We start from the raw sequence: 19142 nt of genomic DNA, 5'->3' as shown, positions 1-19142 counted from the left end.
CATATTTGTTCTTTCCAGGCATCTGTTATTAGCCCTCATGAAAGTTGCCGTGGCTACGGATGCCTTATTTTATTTTTAGGCCCCTAGAATAGATGCCTCAGCCCCTTTCCTTCAGTGTTTGGTTTGTTAAAAAGTACGGAAAAGCAGAATCAGAATTTCAAAATAATCTGCTATTTAAGTGTTCATACTTAAAAATTAAAATGATCTCTCCAGTGCATTGTCATCGTTAGCACATCAAAGTGCTATGAAATATGAAAGTACCAGCCCAATCCCCACCCCAGCTTGTCCCTTACCTCCTGCCTCCACTCCACCGTTGGTGAATTACCACAATAATCACCAACTGATTCAGGAAAAATAGGAAATATCCATGTTTATCGTTCTCAAGTCACCCAGAGTGGAAGAGCCAAGATTTATGTTAAACTGTATAGACTGTAAAAATATGTCCAACTTGGAGCTGCCTGTGGCTTCACAGAGGGCTTAAAATCCAAACTGTTTAGAAAGTTCAAGTCCGATTTGCACAGACACATTAGTGCGATGTAAATTAAAACCTTATTGTGGCCACATCTTCTAGGAATTTCTGCTTTGTCATTGCTCTTCTTAAAATTGGTTTGCACATTGCATGAATTCTAAGAACATCATAACTAATAAGTTTTTCTTAAGATAAATTGCATTTCTTAGAATTCATCACCCAGATAGGACAATCTGAGAGTGTGGCCTGGAGACTGGGGGTGTTGGTGGAGCCAGAGCATCTTGGATTTTCGTCCAGACTCTGCCATGTGTTTGCTGTGTGACCTTCGATGTGACCTTGTTTACCTCGGCCTAAATTTTCTTGCCTGCCACCTTATCATTTCAGTGCCTACACTTGTTGGAAGCACTGAGAAGGGAATCACTCAGCACAGCATTCAGTGAATTGAATTCAACTCAGTGTCACTCAATTCAGTTCAATCCTGCTGAATTGAATGAAACTTTAGAAAAATGTATTGTAAAGATGTGAATGTAATCAAGAAGGAAAAACTGTCCAGTGTCTAGAGGGGTGTTTCTCAAAGTGAGGTCCTGAATCAGCCTGCAGCCTCACCAGGGAACATGTTAGTCAGGCACACCCCCGACCCACACTCACTGACTCACAAATTCGGGTCACCAACAGCTTCACAATGATGCTTCTCAGTCCTGGAGGAAACTGGAATCATCTGGAGAATTAAAAAAATGCTGATATCCGGGTCCCACCCCCAGAAATTCCTAATTAATAAGTGTAGCTGGGATCCCGGCACCAGTGCTTCTGAAAAGTTCTTGCCGGCTGGATTTATTGTCAGCTGGATTTATTGTCAACTGGATTTACTGTCAACCAAGCTTACGGTCACTACCCAAGTCAGGTCTTTTACTAATTAAACCAGTGTTTCTGGGGCAAGGACCCAGGTATCCGTATATTTTTATAGCTCCCTGGGATAATGCCAGCGTGCCCTTGATTTGACAGTCACTCCCCTCAAATGCTCTCTCTTTGAGTAGTGGACACAGTGGATGCCCACGTGGCTGCAGTGTGGAGTAATGAATGAGAGGGACATTAAGCTGAGTATAGAAACCCACGAGCACCTCTCCTGATGCCTCCTGGGGCTGCTACCCCAGTAAAAGGTGGGCAGTCGGGGCCTCCCTGGAGGCACAGAGGTTAAAGACTCAGTGCTAGCAAGCTAGCCCCAGCCATTGTGGCATGAGTTCGACTCCCAGCCAGGGAGCTACCCGCATGGTGCAGCGGACCTCTCCTGTCTTGCTCACTGCTCCCCTAAGCAGTATATTTCAGTAGATCCATCTGCTCTGCTCCCCACTCTGTCTCTGGTGAATCCTCTCACTCTCCCCACCTCTGGCCTGCACCCCAGCTCTTCTATGCAAAAAAAAAAAAAAAAAAAGGTGGGCAGTCCAGTCCACCACTGGGTGGTGGTTGCTGTCTGAGCCGACCTTCACTGCTGCCTGCTTTTATTGCTTCCTGAGATCCCACCCACTAATCCATTCACTCATTTATTCATTCATTGAACAATATCCTTTCCAGGGCATTGTCATGCTCCCCATAGTGAACAGAAACCCCTCCTGGGGCTCCCCCTGGACTGGGGATCATTCTTGCCAACATATCATCGTCATGTGAGAGGCCCGTCTAGGGAGCATGGGGGAGGAGCTGGACCACAGCCTTCAGACAAGCGCTGATTCCAATTTCAGGGGAGCCAGGGCCACCTGCAGACCCAGAAGACTGCCCCAGGATCCCCGGGCTTCCTGGGGTGCCAGGCCCAAGAGGACCAGAAGGAACCACAGGATTCCCTGGAACAAGAGGCCCCCCCGGACCAGGTAAGGGCCTGATTACTCCTAATCTCCCCATATATTGCTGAACTGGAAATCTAGGAGGTTTGCTATGTATTTTTTCATAGAGAGCCTCCAATACAAGTGAGGAAGCAAAGAAAATCTCCTTCCCCTTGTAGATTTTTCATACTTTTCCCCAGAGGCTACATCATATACAAACTGGATCAATACATCCTTCCTATTCTTGCATTGAACTCCTGTTTAATCTTTCGTTGGACTGGAGGTTTTGAAACCTCTTAGCACAACAGACTAGAGGCTCTTAGTAATAGTCATTAATAGCTTCTGACTTGATTTTGAATGAAAAGCAATTGAGTTGGCTCATTGGAACAGAAATAGCCTCCAGGAGAGGAGGAAGAGGTGTATTCATGGCTGGGGGTGTGGGGGGCGGGGGTCGCTTGAGGTTATGGCACTTGCAGCCTTGTTAACCCACGGGCCTGAGCCTTGCTCCATCTTTGGCAGGATCCCAGGGCCTTATTTAAGTTTTTAAACCAACCACCCTTTAAAAAAATAGAAGTTCTCCAAGTGGTTTATTTTCTCCTCACCTATTCCCAATGCAATGAGTAGTTTACAAAGAGATTAGGGACCCAGGGCCGGTCACCTAGAGGTCACTGGCCTCCTCCAAGCAGGGGCAGTGCCCTTGATTCTAGGTGACCCGAGTGTGGATTAGCCTTAGAGGCATGAGGCCGCCCGTGTTTCCGTTTCCCCTGCTGCCTGGCTGAGGGCTTTTTGGTTCAGGGTCAAAAAATAGAACCGAATCACCACCTGCTTTTCTCACATTTTCCCAAACCCAAATAGCCAAGGACGAGCTTCCCGGTGGGTCACTTGTCAGTGGCGTCCAGGCCAGCTCTGCCGCGGGCCTTCCTCGGCGTGGGCTCTCTGAAGTCTGCACCTGGCGAATTGCTGTGTTTTTATTTCACCAAGTGAATTGGGTGTCGCTGGTAGCGACTTCCTTTCCCAGCCCTTGAGCACTGGGAGTTGAGTCAGATGTGACTTCACTTTCCTTTTGTTTGGCGCACGCTGCAAGGGCCACGTTCTCGGGAACTGTAAGCATTGCGTGAGGCCTTGCTCAAGCTCCGTTTGAAGCCAGGCCGCCCCTCTGCACATGTTGCTGCGAGAGCCCCCACCTTTCAAAAATGACTTTCCAGTGGGTGTGGCCTCTAATGGGATTCGGCCCGTTCAGCGCAGTAAATACTTCCAGATTCCCTCTACTTTTAAAAAATATTATTAGGCGACGCAGACAATATAAATGGGACTAAGAAAGGTTTCTTCCCTTCAGGGTTTACAACCTCCGGGCAGAAAGAGCCGGCAGAACAAACCTAAGTATCTCTAAGTAATGGGAGGGTATGTCGTGTTCTGAGGAGTCACCAGCAAAGAGCACTAGGCGATCGGGCCGGAGGGGGTGAGTTCAGTGTGGCGGGGGCAGGACTGTGGAGACCCCGCAGGCGGGCGTTGCTGCTGAGCCTCCAGAGAAAGGCTTCCTGTCCACCAGGGAGGTGGCAGGGGCACTGGTGGGCGGATTGACCTGGTGACTGAGAGCCGCTGCTTCTGTGCTCCTCCCAGCACGTTCTGTGGACCAGCAGCAGCTCAGGCCATGCTCCAAACCTACAGAATTAGAATCTGCCTTGTAACAAGATGCGTGGGACATTCATATACACATTCAAGTTTGAGAAACCTTAACTATAAACTCAGCAGCATACACCAAACTACCTGCTCAAAAAATGGGCAAAAGACCTAAATAGACACTTGTTCAGAGAAGGCATTCAGATGGCCTCCAGGCGTATGAAACTATATGGACATCACTTTTTAGAAGGGAAATGCAAACCAAACCTCGAGGAGAGATCACCTCACCCCTGTGAGAATGGTCTGTATAAAAAAGATGAAAAACAAATTTCGGTGAGCATGTGGAGTGTAAGGAACCCGCACCCACTCTTGTTGGGAGTGTAGTTTGGTGCAACCTCCGTGGAAAACAGATTCCTTCAAAAAATGAAAGTGGAAATACCACTGCCAGATAATGACCCCAAGGAGATGAAGCGTGTACTCTGGAAAGATCCAGAATTCTGTTCACAGCAGCGTTATCCACACAGCCAGGGCATGGGGCAACCAATGACAAGTGGCTGGGTAAGGAGGCTGTGGAATACCATGCAGCTGTGTAAAAGCATGAAATCATGCCTTTTGGGAAAACAAGGATCTTGAGATGATTATGCTCAGTGAAATTGTCAGAAAGTGGTTTCTCTTGTTTGTGGAATATATAACCAAAGAAAACAAACTGGCAAAGCACAGCAAAAATAGATCTTCGAATCTGTAGGAAATATGTGGTCACGAGAGGGGCTTGGGGGAGGGTTCGGGCCTTACGTGGACCAGCCCTGGCTGGCAGGTCACCGTGGGCACGTTGTCTTTTTCTGAAGGGGATTCTTCTCGCACAGCATGAGGGGAGCCCACCCCAACCTGAGTCTGGCTGTGACGGCAGCTGCATTAGGAAGCCTCTTCTTCACTCACACAACACTGTTGGCTCTTCCTAGGTTCCCGTCAAAACCCTTTTATTACTCAGCTGATATGGTAGCCAAGTGCTGCAGCTGAGAATCACATAAAAAAAAAAAATCAGACTTCTGGCTTATTCCTGCCTAGTGAGTGGGTAACAGCCTCACTAAGTTGAACAGGTGTCTGCGAAGGGCCCTCTGCCGCACTAGCCAGCGCCTCCCCCTCACGTGGCTCTTCGTTCTACACTTTCCCTTCCCGGGGGACCCTCCCGGGCTGGGGCCTCCTGTGAGGAACACAAACAGGGTTTCCTTCTTGGTTTGCACCCCATATCCTGCCGGTGTTTATCCTCAAGGCAACAGGCGACTCCCTCAGACGCGGCACTCCATTGCAGGGCGGAGGGCTGTCTTCGATGTAGTTTTATTCCTTTAAAAATCAAATGTTGTTAATTTACCATTTGTTTACAAATCTATGACGCTGAAGCACATCTTCACACCTGGACTAGGTAAAGCTCTCCTACAGCCCAACACCACCAAAGTGTGACGACAACCAGGGAGCCGGGAAGCCCTGGGGGCCGCGGGTGGGGGGCAGAGGCCACTGGTGGCCACAAGCCAGGGAGGGGGGGGGTGTCTGCTGGCCGGACAGAAGAGGATTTGTAAAGCCTTGAGGTTCTCTTGGGCGGGGGCTGCACCTTAGATGCTGACTAGGGGCCCGCGTGAGAGAAGGAAGCTGGGAGGCATCACGCGCCAGCCAAGGGGCCGGGCCCGCCCTGCTCTGCACCCGCAGGGGCGCCCCGTCCGCTTAAGAAGCCAACCAAGAGTGGAGGAGAACGGAAGCTGCTGAGTGAGCCTCTTTGACTTAATGGTGACTTTGGGGCCTCATTTGTGGCAGGGAGAGGGAGACTGGGCGCCGAGGGAGATTGCAGAGGTGGAAAGAGGGAGCCTGGGGGAGAGACCGAGGGAGAGACCGAGGGAGGGATGTGGAGGAGCGAGGGCGCTGGAGGGAGACAGTGAGGATAACAGGTAAACCCGAAACCTTGAGCGGTGAGGGCGCCGTGACAGCGCCTCTCCCCAGGCCCAGGAGATCGCAGCTGGTGGTGGGATGTCTTGGCCAAAGGCGACCAAGCACAGAGAGCCCCTCGGGTGTCTGGGGACCAGCCAGCCCGGTGGGCGAGGTCCTCCAAGCACGCCCAAGCCCGGCAGCCCAAGTTCCCACCAGGCCAGGAGGATGCGGCCCCCGCCCCGCCCCGCCCCTGGGCTCCTGTAGCGGCAAGAATTGGCACAGTGCAGGTTCTCTGTGACCCGAGCAGACGGGTGAAGGAGGAGAGAGTCCTAGGTGCCCTCGGTGGCTTTTCAGGCTTTTATTGGGATTTACCAGGTACACTGCAGGTAGGGATGTGGGGGGGCCGGGAGGCTGGCAGGACCTCCCAGCCCCCAGCAAGTCTTCACTCTCCCTGGGCTCTCTGGCCTTCTCTGTGGCCTTGTTCTCTGCTGCTCTCGTGGTTCTGCTGGTGTCCCCACGACGCCGCCCTTATAATTTCAGTCTCTCAGCCCAGGTGCACCCACTTACGCATGCCCGCACCCCACTCCAGGTGCCCGCCATCAGGCATGCATTCAGGACCACGGGGATCCATCATCCATCCTAATGGTGGGAGGGCTGAAAAGCCTGATATCATTTACTTACCCTACAGCTCCCCTCCCCAGGTCTTGCTGAGCCTCAGTTTCCCCACCCATGCCCTGGGGTGAGTGTCCACCCTCGGCCGCTGCTGCGAAGACTGAGCCAGGTGCTCCTTGTAACGTGACTGGTGCACCGGGCACTCTGTACACACTCAGTACAGGGCTTCTTGTGGGAATTGCTGCTCTTGCTCCAAACTTCACCTGATCCCCAGGTGACTCCTATTGAATCTTATTCATTCCTTCACTCAGGCGTCAAAAAAATTACAATATAAAAAATATAAAAAATTACAATATAAAGAAGTTTAAATAGACCAAAGTTTGAAAAACAGGTGAAAACCTCTCTCAACACCCACTCCCCACCCCCGCCCGGTGTGGGCTGCACCCGGTGTGTCGGCTGTTACTAGCTCATCGGCCCCTCTCCGGTCACTGGCTGAGCCTCTTGACCCCACCGGCCAGCTCAGGGTGCTGGGCAGATGAGTCCATGCGGCTGGCCAGGCCCGCATGTGGCTCACTTCAGTGCCAGCAGGGCCAAAGCTGCCACCAGCAACTTCTGTGCAGGGTGCAAAGGCGAGCCGGGCCTGGATGGCAGGAGGGGCGCGGACGGCCGACCTGGCCCCCCCGGGCCTCCTGGACGCCAAGGTGACAAGGGAGAAGCTGGCTGCCCGGGAGCGCCAGGTAAGGAGCTTCAGATTTTCTTCTTTTCTCTGATGCGGTAGATCCCAGGACTGTCCCGGGCTCTGAACTTTCCAAACTCATCCTGGGAGAGCAGCTGCCCGAGATAGGAGCTACCAGGGACTGAGGCTGAGAAACCCCAGGAACTGCAGCCCCACCTTCTGGGGGATGCTCAATGCTCAGCCCTGGCAAGAGCCAGTCAAGCTCCCAAGCTAGCTCAGTCTCCCCCAAACCTCAGCCCGGCCTTCCCAAGGCCTCGCGGTCTCAGCGGCTCCCTCTCCCAGGTCAGCCTGGCGTTGGCTCTGGGATCGGCTCCCGGGTGAGCCAGGTTGCCCCGCAGACCTCGGGCGTGGGGGGCGAGGCTCACACTGAGTCTACGCGGGTGCGTCTCTTTCTTTTCCTAGTAAGTCTGTCCTTTTAAAATACATGTACTGAAAAAACAGCTCCTTGGCCCTTCCTCCAAGAACCAGCCCCGAGAGGCAGCAAAGCAGACAGACCCCACTAGATTTCTCTAGACTCTTCCTTTAGCACCTGCCAACAAGGATTTTAGAACAAGCCCTTCCTTCCAGCTCCGGAGTTGGGGATCCCGGGCCCTGGCTTTGCTTAGGATGGAGCGAAGTGCCAGGACCACAGGGGAGGTCGGGAGGTACAGAAAGACCGACTTGGCCCATCTCCTCTGCGAGGAGCCGCCTGAGGAGCGGGAAGGAGCTCCCAGCGATGGCGCCACCCAGTCCTGGTCTCGGCATTTACCATCTTCCAGGGTCCTCCCCGCTGGCCTTTTACTGCCCCCCAGGAGAGCAAGGGCTTTAGTCTCTTCTGTAATTTGATGCTCATGTAGCCCATTCACCTGGAACTGGCTTGGAGCAAATAGCACCCCTGGGGGTGGCGCCTCTGTCTCAGAGCACAGCTGGAATGGAGGGGCACAGAGGTGTCTTCTCTGAACCCCCGCAACTGCTTTCATTTTTTCCCGTTATTCCTCCAGGCCCTCCAGGGCCCCTTGGAGATCCCGGGCCTAAAGGCTGGGGGCCCGGCTACCTCGGCGGCTTCCTCCTGGTTCTGCACAGTCAGACGGACACGGAGCCCGCCTGCCCCAGCGGCATGCCCCGGCTCTGGACGGGCTACAGTCTGCTCTACCTGGAGGGGCAGGAGAAAGCGCACAACCAAGACCTGGGTAGGTGCCTCCGGCCGGCCAAGTCCGTTGCTTACGAGCAGCCCTTCGGGGTGATTTTACAGGTTGGGCTCATCGTCATCCTCACGCCTGTCTGTGGGGTGTTTTCTTACTCTCTTGTGAATTCTTAACTAATTCTATTAAACCCAGGATCCCACGGGTGTCAAGGAAGCTCCCCTGGCTTAGGGTTATAACGGTCCGGCTACTTGCTGGTTCTGAAAACTGATTCTTCCAATCTAAGTTAAATACGACTCTGATCCAGAAAGCGGTTTTGACTTCCAAGGGTGGGTGAGGTCATCGCGGCACAGTTAGTTCCTGTGTTTATACGTCACATGGCGTCTGGACGGACCCTGACCGTTGTGGGGTGTTGTCAGCACCCTCTCCCCAAAGCTTTCCAATTTGTTCTTAAATCACAGATTTAAGACATCACATCACCCCTTGGTACAGTTTTCAATAGTAGATTGTAAGCTGCCAGAACTGACTCCATCTTGGGTTTAAGTTTCTGGGGCTGGATACTCTCTCTTTTTTTTTAATTTATTTATGCATACAAGAGCTGGGGTACAGGCCAGCGATGTGGGGGCTGAGAGGATTCACCAGAGACAGAGTGGGGAACAGAACAGGCAGACTGACGAAATACACTGCTGAGGGGAGCAGCGGGCGAGACAGGAGAGGTCTGCCGCGCCATGTGGTTTTCTCTCTGGTCAGGCGGGGGTCGAACTCCTGCTGCAGACGCTGCGGATAGCTTCATAGTGCGGTGCTTAACCCCTAGCTCCACCAGGGAGGCCCTGGACACTCTCTTTTCAAGACGAAAGGGGTGCGGGATGGGCAGAGGGGCGTCCCCGGCAGGGACAGTTGATGGCGAAGTGGGCCTTGTCCCCAGCGAGGGGGGCAGCTATTTCCAAGCCCTCGCCATTTCTCTTGGGTTCACCCAGGGCCTTCCCCATCAGGGGGCTGGGGAAAGGACCAAGTCATGATTCCTGCCTTTAATGTACTTACTGCTCTCCCCGCCCCCTGCCTGGCCTCTCTGCCCCAGCCCTGCCTCTCCTGCTCGGGTGTCGCAAGGGTGAGCCTGCAACGCTCCGCAGAGCTCTGGGCCTGAAATCTAAACTCCACAAGACTGACAGAGCCCACATCTTTGTCTTGGCTTTGTCCTGCACGCCCTTGAGACGGACAGACACACAGACATCCTCTCCCCGCCGCCCGGGGACGTGGACTCCTCCGGCTCCTTGAGAGCCCCGCTCCCGCACCGTCGGCTCCCTTGGCCGCCGTCCCCTCTGCCGTGCTGGCCGCCACCAGCCACCCCCGGGCCGGCCATCCTTCCCCTGGGCCAGGCCCAGCTGACAGCGGACAGTTCCCGCCCCGGCTGCCTGGCCCGGCGCTCCTCATGCACGGGGGGCTCAGCCGCCTTCCAGTGCCCGTCGGTCGATCACACAAGGCCCGAGGTGGCTGTGCGGCTGCTCTGTCTGCCTCCACATCTGGCTCACGGGTCGGCTCAGCAGTGAGAGCGACGGCACGATCATGACTGACGGCACCGACGTGGGCTTGGGCCAGAGGCTCCACGCCCCAGGCGCGGGCAGCAGCCGGGCACCCACACGCCTCTCCCTCCACCCCCAGGCCAGGCGGGGTCCTGCCTCCCCGTGTTCAGCACCCTGCCCTTCGCCTACTGTAACGTCCACCAAGTGTGCCACTACGCCCGGAGGAACGACAGGTCCTACTGGCTGGCCAGCGCGGCGCCCCTGCCCGCCAGGCCGCTGTCGGAGGAGGAGATCCGGCCGCACGTCAGCCGCTGCGCCGTGTGCGAGGCGCCCGCGCAGGCCGTGGCGGTGCACAGCCAGGACCAGGCCATCCCGCCGTGCCCGCCGGCCTGGAGGAGCCTCTGGGTCGGGTACTCCTTCCTGATGGTGAGCCCCTGCACCCCCACACCCCACCCTACCCCTGCCTTCTGGGTCAGTAATGGGGCGCCATTGTGGAGACGGTGCAGTTGGGGGGGGCGTGAGGCCCCCTGTAGCGGCACGAAGGGCACAGAGCAGGTTCTCTACACCCGAGCAGATGGGGTGGAGGAGAGAGTCCTGGAGTCCTCAGTGGCTTTTCAGGCTTTTATTGGGATTACCAGGTACACGGCAGGCAGGGGTCCTGGGGGGCCTGGAGGCTGGCAGGCCTCCCAGCCCCCAGCAAGTCTTCACTCTTCCTGGGCTCTCCTGTATTCTCTCGGTTCACTCTGCTTCTCTGCTCGTCTCATGGTTCTGCTTCTGGCATCCCCAGAAGCACCACCCTTCTGACGCCACCCTTATAAGCCCAGTATCTCAGCCCAGGTGCACCCACTTACACATGCGCACACCCCACTCCAGGTGCCCGCCGTCAGGCATGCATTCAGGACCGCGGGGATCCACCATCCATCCTAATAGCGGGAGGGCAGAAAAGCCTGATCTTTTTTTACCTTGCCCTACAGCCCCTCAGGCCATTCTCTTTTCCTGTCAACTTGTATGTCTCGGTGGCATGTAGAAAATGGATGTGCTCACCCGGGGGTGAAAGCACTTTGATCTGGTGTGAACCCCACTCACGCCCACCCCTTCTTTCCTGGCCGGCTGTAGTTGGCTCCTCCTGGAGTAATGTCAGGAGGTGAGGTCGGGTGTCAGGCTATACCGCGGACGGGATGGGTCTGGGGCTGTTGGTGCGGGTCAGGCCCTAACTCTCCCTTGTCGTCGGCAGCACACAGGCGCCGGGGACCAGGGCGGAGGGCAGGCCCTCGCATCCCCTGGCAGCTGCCTGGAGGACTTCAGAGCGGCGCCGTTCCTGGAGTGCCAAGGCCGGCAGGGAACTTGCCACTTTTTCGCAAATAAGTACAGCTTCTGGCTGACCGTGGTGAGGCCAGACTTGCAGTTCCCCTCAGCCCCCTCACCGGACACCCTGAAAGACAGCCGGGCCCAGCGCTGGAGAACCAGCAGGTGCCAGGTCTGCCTGAAGCAGAGCTGAAGCCCGCAACCCCCGCAGGCGCCGGGAGACGTCCAGGCCGGCCGGGCTGTGCGGAAGACTCGCTGGAGCATTTCGGATGCAGTCTGCAAGGGCCTGCTGTGTCAACAGGGTTATTCCCACAGCACTGTATGTCCTGCCTCTGCTCCGGTCAGATGAAGCCGAGGCTACCCTTGAGGATCTGTTTGGACCTATCCATCTAGATGGAGCACAGATATTCTTATTTCACGGAGGATGGGGTAGAGCTGGCTGTATTTAAATAAATGCCAGTTCACAGGGAGGCAAGTTGGCAACAAAGGCCAGATCACAAATTATTCATTACTTATTCATTACTGAAAACTTCATTCATTGGTTCCCAGCAGCCCCAACAGTTGAAGTCAATTCCTCTGCAATGCACTGGGCTTCTGGATGGGTTGGACAGGAACAAATAAACAGGCCAACAAATGAAACTAGAAAGTAGAGATTTCCAACATTTCAAAGTGATTTCCCCTGTAATTTATTTTTCCATGCACTTTAAATAATTGTAAAACCATGACCCAAGGAGATTTAAAAACAAAGCAAAGCCCACACAGTCGGCTCACAGCTCATCCCCATGTCAGGAAGACTCACAGACGCTCTTTTCCAGAGAGGCAGCATTAGCATAAACAAATCACACGTGAGCACACTATAGTGTGTTCTCTTCTGCATTTTCCAGAGACTAGAAATGCAGACTTTGGCAACCCTTTTGAAGAGTAGCAATTAGGGGGAAAAATATATTCAATAAGGGATTAAGAGCCTAAAAGCTATTAATGAATATTGAGGCGGTGATTCACAAAAATTGACTCCCCCTTGCAGTGAACTTCCAAACAGACCACTTTGCCCCAGTGGGGGTCCAGCTAGTCTTTGGTGTGTGTGCGCTAATGGGGCTGAAGCCACATGGGGCTTATTCAGGGGGGCACTCTGCTCATACAAAGCCTCTCCCTCCCTCCCCAGGCGTGCCTGAAGAGCCCCTTCCAGCCCACCATGGACTGTCTCCCTCCACGCACATAATGGCATCTCACAGGGGACGTGACAGGGCCGTCATTACGCACTTGGGAGAAAATTAAGGGCAACTTAATGAAACTTAGGTAAGAAGATTCATTTAAGTCACGGTCACCCCACCAGGAAGACTTGGCCCTATTTTTAAAGGAAACAGAGACAACCTAGAATTTTTTTTTTTTTAATGTCCCTATTATTGGCCTGTATGGGAGTGCCCTGGGTTTTTGATTTTAAAAACATTCTTGTAGTTCCCTTCACCACCATCCCAGGCAGCCGCCTTCACATTTTCTATAAAAGTCGAGAGAGACGTGCCTTTATGATGAGTGGTTTTCTGAACAGCAAAGGGTCGGTTTTTCTATGTTGCTTGGGTCAGGGGTCGAAGAATCAAGACTTATTGGTAAAGACTTTTAGGAAACTTGCCTTCCTCATGTGGGGAAAAAAAAGTCATTTTAGGGCCAATGAATAATTTCTCATGAGAAAATGATGCTCGTTTAGGTGCTTCGTCTTGACGCACTTAAAGATAACAGAAGAAAAACTCAGTGAAAATTTCATTTATGAGAAACGTTTTCCTTGCGTACGCGAACGGAAACGTGTTCTATGCAGAGCGCATGTCCGGCCGATGCTCCCAGGCTGCCCCCAGGATGGCAATTCAGTTTAAGATGATGGTAAAGACAAAAACGCACATGCTACAGCGACATCTCTTCTCGATGTGCAGCTGCACTTCCTAGTTCATTTGACCCTGAAAGTTTTTAACTGTGCTGTGGCCTGTTAAATATTTTGAGCACCTTCACTGTAAGTCAACTTCATTTATAATGATGCTTTTCTGTTTGCAAAAACTTTATCACGTGACCCAAACTGGAGCCTGCTCCTGCGCATTCATGGACTTGGTTTGGAACATTTTCTTGGAAGAGGTAAAGTGGAGACTAGAGCATAAGGCGCCGCTCTTGCGTGGTCTCTGGCTCTGGTGTGAGCATGCTGTCTCATAGGCTGGCCAAATGCACGGCTAGAAAAAGTTTGAATTGGGGGCTGCAGCAAATTGCCCCCTCCTAGGCCAGCTGGTCCGTGAGCCTCCCCCAAATGCCTGATCACAGCCCACACTCCACACGCAGCACGGATGCTGCCGTTTGTGGGAAAGTATTTTAAAGGTCAAAAGGGGAAAACAGTGGAAGAGACGGCCACGTGGGCTGCCCATTATTTCCTTCACCTGGCCCGCCAGCAACACCTGCAACTATCCTCCCTGTGAAGGAGGAGCAGAGCTTTGGGTTGTTTCTCGAATCCGTTCCTACTGATTAACCTGTTTGGAATTTCTTTCCCCAAATCTTGTCCCCCCACCTGTTGGTTGGGGTGCGCCTGCACTGCCCGTGGGATTTGCTCTGGGTGATGGGCAGGAAAGTGGGGGGTTTCCTTCTGGGGCCCAGCCAGGTCCTCAGCCTGGGGCCACGCTTTCCTCCGCCAGTGCTGCTCGCCCTCTGCTGCGGGCTGACCGCCCCTTCAGTGGGCCTGTCTCCACATACCTTTGCCTTTCGCCGGTAGCCTCTGGCAGACATCTCCCAGCCGATGGAGGGCCCCAGTTTCAAATCCCAGTTGTCATTTCTCTAAGACTCCAACTTGCTTCTGTTCTCCTTGGCTTCAAATCCTGCAGCGACTCCCATGGTGGCAGGGCCCACAGGAGCTGTCACCACAGAGGCAGCTTCCCCTCAGATTTTGCTCCTGCTCTTTCTCTCCGTGATGCCCCTCGGGGCAGGTTACTGGACCTGCCTGCCTCTGCTGTCCACCCTCGCCCCTGCAGTGCTCCTCACTTCTTTCCCTCTCCTGTTGAGACATCAGCCCCTCGCGGGCAGGGCTGTGCCTACTCACCGCCGTGTGCCCGGTACCTGCAAGGAGCTGAGCACATGCTGACACCCAGTTCTTTCAGGGACAAGTGACAAGTCCGCAGGCACCAGCAGGTAGCAGGTGTTTGTGCCTGTGTGTGAGCTGCTCCCGTCCACATATGAGGTGCTTCCCCACATAGCGGCACCAACTTCTGATTTCAATACTGTAGCTGTCAATATATCTGTAGCCCCCACCATTCTTTATTGACTGAAAGCCAACTGAAGGCCTTAACCACCAACCCCTCCTGAAAAGCCCCTTTTCCATAAACGGAAATCTCAGAAACGGTAAGATTTGAGAGAATTGGCTGAGGGAGGACTCTCCTGAAATATGGGGAGCTGTGGTGCTCTACCTGTGCTCCCCCACAGCCGTGCAAGCGTTTTCTAGCACAAAGCCGCCCCTGCAAAGTGTGTCTACATCTCACTGGTGCTTAGAAAAATAGTCAACTGAATGGTCCCCTAAAACTGGAGTTGACCAAAGATTTTGCTTTGTGCCTCTTATAGGTTAAAATAAAGCAAATCATTGTGTGTTCTGGGAGATTCCATCAGGTTTGTGTTTCAATCAGCACACAGACTAAGTTGATAATTGTTTACTTTCATTTGGAATAGCTGCAAGAGTGGGAAGATGTGGACTTCCCAGTTGCCTGAACCCAGTTCTGTCACTTTCCAGCAAGGTGATCCTGGGAGACTTACACCAACTCTCCGGACTCCATGTCCCTCCTTTATACAACAGGACAGAACAGCTTCTCTTGCATTGAAAATTAGATTATATGCCCAGCACATACAGCTACACCATCTATTTAAAATAATCCACTTGCAAAATATTTTTTTTAGAATAGAATTATATTGTGATTCTCACAGGGCATATAAATTACTGATTAGAATTATTTATACCTGGCCAATTTGTAATGTCTTTGGGAATGCTATTTTATTTCAATTCTCAAAGTTACTGTGCCACAAAAAAAAAAAAAAAAAAATCACAGTTTCCTGCAGGGACATGATCAGGAAGTTCTGCAGGGAACAAAACAATTGACATTAAAAACCAGAACTCTGCAATCGTCACTGTTATTATCTGCCAGCGATTCTGCATAATGCAGAAACCACCAAGGCTGGCTGCCACATCCATGTGAGATGCTTGAATTTTATGGTGCTTAAATTTTTAATGATTCATAAGAAAAAAAGTGAAATGTGTCAAATAAATGGCATCCCTTTCTCTAACCTATGGTTAGAGAGTTAAAGACTTTCAACATGTAACATTTGCAAGATGCCTGGTCTGTTAGTGACACTTAAATCTTTGTTGTATTATGCTTTGTACTATTACATATAAAATTCTGTGACCCCTGAAAACAACCCTTTCCTCTGTGCATTGATTTTTTTTCACACCGAAGTGAGTTTACTTTTTCACCTGCCTTGGAGAATGTGGCCTAACGTAAGACAACCAAGCTGACCCCGTCCTGTGCGGACGGACGCCATCTTAGGCCCGTGACAGGTAACTCCCTCCCCCTGGGAAGATGGCCAATTTCCCGAGTTTCTTCATGTGTATGAACCACCCTGTTCATCTCAGTAGAACAAAGATGCATCTGGGGTCATTCATCTTACACAAGCGCGGTCACACATACAAGCAGGGTGAGCGAAGACCCCGCCAGGGTGGCTCCAGCGCCCTGGGCCTCTGTAGGTAATTGCAGCGGCAGGAATGGCACAGAGCAGGGTCTCTATGATCCTCTGCAGACGGGTAAAGGAGAGCCCTGGAGCCCTTGGTGGCTTTTTCAGGCTTTTATTGAGCTTTTTACAAGGCAGGGGTGTCGGGAGGGTCACAGGCCTCCCAGCCTCCAGGGAGTCTTCACTCTTTCTGGGCTCTCTGGCATTCTCCTGTGCTCTCTAGTCTGCTGGTTCTCCTCTCATTCCTGTTCTTCTACTTTTTGTCTCCTGGTTTCCCTGATGCCACCTTTATAAGACCAGCCTCAGCCCAGGAGTGCGCACCTAGGCAGGCCCACACCCCACCCCAGGTGCCCGCCATCAGGCACGCATGTAGGACGCAGGGATCCATCATGAATGCTAATGGTGGGAGGGCGGAAAAGCCTGGTACTTTTTCACTTACCCTACAGTCATGTACCCGAAGACGCTTTACACGTGATTATGGACATGCCCGCGGCCGGGGAACGAACCGGCGCTGCAGATGCTGCGGGCAGCCTCACAGCCCAGCGCTCAACCGCTGCGCCACCAGGGGAGGCCCTGTCTGCTTTATTCTTTGGACTCAAATAACCTCCATTTCGGGGACATGCTCGTGTCCACAGCTGCACACCTACCTTCAGGCTGGCATGGTGGGAAGGCAGGAAAGGGCAGATGGGCGTGGTGTGGGCAGAGTGTAGAGAGTGACCCTTTTCTGGGGCAAGAATGGGATGCTGAGCCCCCCAGAAGCACTGCCCCGCACACAGTGCTGGGGGTGGGGGAGAAGGAAACCACGCCTCAGCCAGAGGGTCTGCACCGGCCGCCGGTGAGATTCCCGTGCGGTGGGCCGGGCCCGGGGCCTCAGCTGTCTCGTGAGCTGAAGAATGAGACCACCTGCTCACGGCGTTGTTTTGAGGACTCAAAGGAAGAGCTACAGCTTCGGAGACAGAGAATGTGGGGTGCTGCTGCTTGTACACTTAGTGACTGGAGGTGAGGGGTCAGGCGTTGAGTGTATTCACTTGCAGCCTGTGCTGGATCCCGAGTGGGGACAGACGCGGGGCAGACGGCGGGTAACTGTTCCCCAGAGTTGCTCCTCTTCAGTAGGAAGCAACTTCCATGGCATCTGGTCCAAACTTAACCTGACAGAAATATTTAACATTTCTTGAGCACCTACTATGTGACAGGAACTGCGTTAATCCTGTTACATCTGCTCCCTTTAACCTCTTAACTATAGTATTTTACAGACCAGGAAACTGAGGTTTAGGGAGAGCAGCAACTGGCTCGAGGCTATACTGGTCAAACAGCTCCCTGGGAGCCTGGGACTCTGGTTTTCTGTGGATAAAGATTGTTCTCTTACCCTCCACAGCATGGCATCCCGGCTTCCCCGCAGGTGGCCTGGTTAGGAACTAGAGGGCTGAGGTATATGTCTCTGAGGCCCTGAACCGCTGTCATCACTGCTGTCATCACGTACCAGGTCAAGCGTGCCCAGGCGGCCCACTCAGTTCACCTTGCACAGCTTTCAACTGTCCCGGCAGGGGTGACCATGGGGAGGACATCAGGTTGGAATCATTTTGGAGGGAGCCCAGAAAGTGTGTCTACTGAACGCCTACTGGGACTCTGAAGCCCCTTGAGGCCTAAGGCCAGTCATTCAGGGGAAACTGCTTTGAGCTGGAGAAGGAAGTATCAAGAGGCCCTGACCTGGAGACCCAGTCACCGTGGAGGCAGCCATGGTCACCATTTTTATTCTCCCATTTGCCAGAAAGGCACCTCCTGCCACAGGGTTATTCTAGGGGTCAACTTGCATCCTCAGTGCTGAGATTCCACTTACAATTTTATCAGCTAAAGATTTATTTCTCTACAGGCATTCATTTTGTTTGGGAAAAGTAGGTTAAGTGTTTATTTTTTAAAGATTCATTTTTTTTTAATTTATGCATACAAGAACTGGGGTGTAGGCCAGAGGGATGGGGCGGGTGGTGAGAGGATTCACCAGAGACAGAGTGGGGAACAGAACAGGTGGATCTACTGAAACACACTGCTGAGGGGAGCAGCGGGAGACAGGAGAGGTCTGCTGCGCCATGTGGGTCATCTCCCTGGCTGGGGATTGAATTCACCCTGAGTGGCTGTGGGTAGCTTCATAGTGCTGAGATTTAACCCCTAGCGCCACCAGGGAGACCCAAGGAAGAAGAAAATGTCTGGCCCCAAAGCTGCAATACACACAATAAAGGGTGTAACCAGCCTGCCAGGAGGGGTTCAATTTGGACCCATTTCCTCGACGCTGGTGACACGAAGTAACTATAGCAGCTTCCTCTTGTGGCTCTTCGGGCCAGGCCTACTCTTCCACTCAGGGCCAGGGAGACAGAGAGGGCAGAGCCGCTGGGCAGCTGCATGCCTGCGCCCACCTCTTCACCTCGCCCAGCCTCGGGATCTGAACTGAAATGAGACGACTGTACTCGACTGAGCAGGGTGATCGTTACAGTCCCAGGATAAGAAGGATCATCTTCCAGCGCTTCTGTGCGCAGTGAACAGTGAGACTCGAGCCTGTCAACTACCTGAGACCAGGTTTCTTCTTCTATGTCACGTTCTCTCTCTAATCTTTCGCTGGATCTGCCGTCCTACTCACCTGTCTACCTGTCTTACGGATCTAGCCCTTCCTTCCTTCCACCCACCCACCCGCCGATCCACTCCCTTCGGTAGGGACACACGATTTACTCTCCTAGCAAATTCCAAGTCTATAATACAGAACTATCCACTATAGTCATCACAAACCTTAGCGCCTCAGGATCTGTGGGCTCATTTTATAACTGAAATTACCCGCTGACACCTTCCTATGTCCATCTCCCTCCCGCAGCCCCCCACCCCCAGCAACCACCATTCTAATGGGACTGATTTTTGCTTCCAGACCCCACACATAAAGTGAGGTCATACAGTTTTCTTTTGTGGGGCCTATTAAAATGCAGATTAAGGTTCATTTGGTCTGGGGGACACAAGAGCCACTGGCCCTGCAGGCCTGGGGCCCGCACGCTGAGGCGCAGGGAGCTTGGCCCTGGCGCTGATCTTTAATGAGATTCTGGGACTCTGAGTGTTTCAGCCGTCACCTGCTACTGCGGGTGTACAGGTAATTTAAGTCGCTGGGGGAGAGGCTCTCGTGGACAGCATCTCAAGGGTAAAGCAGGATACTGACTTCCAAGGGCCTCCAAGAAATACCAGGAACTCTTAAGTCACAGACTTCTTGTTTGATTTATTTTTATTTTCAGCATTTCCCTGCAGGCATACAGGAAATATTCAGGG

At 53.0% G+C, this 19142-nt stretch overlaps 1 protein-coding gene across 1 annotated transcript in view; it reads left to right on the top strand.

The window, feature by feature from the left end:
- Positions 1-15534, top strand: part of COL4A4 (collagen type IV alpha 4 chain) — a 108146-nt gene extending 92612 nt beyond the window's left edge. The window contains exons 44-48 of the mRNA XM_054700121.1: positions 2203-2328; positions 7050-7166; positions 8146-8334; positions 9946-10232; positions 11041-15534. Of these exons, the coding sequence (XP_054556096.1) occupies positions 2203-2328; positions 7050-7166; positions 8146-8334; positions 9946-10232; positions 11041-11304 (983 nt within the window). The 3' untranslated portion in view covers positions 11305-15534. The remainder of the gene's footprint in view (positions 1-2202; positions 2329-7049; positions 7167-8145; positions 8335-9945; positions 10233-11040) is intronic.
- The last annotated feature ends 3608 nt before the right edge of the window (positions 15535-19142 follow it).

Source organism: Talpa occidentalis, unplaced genomic scaffold (genome assembly GCF_014898055.3).
Source record: "Talpa occidentalis isolate TD23 unplaced genomic scaffold, MPIMG_talOcc4v2.1 talOcc4.3, whole genome shotgun sequence".
In the NCBI taxonomy this organism is placed as follows: Eukaryota; Metazoa; Chordata; class Mammalia; order Eulipotyphla; family Talpidae; genus Talpa; species Talpa occidentalis.
Note: the sequence above shows the minus strand (reverse complement) of the source record. Positions and strands in the feature narration are given on the sequence as shown.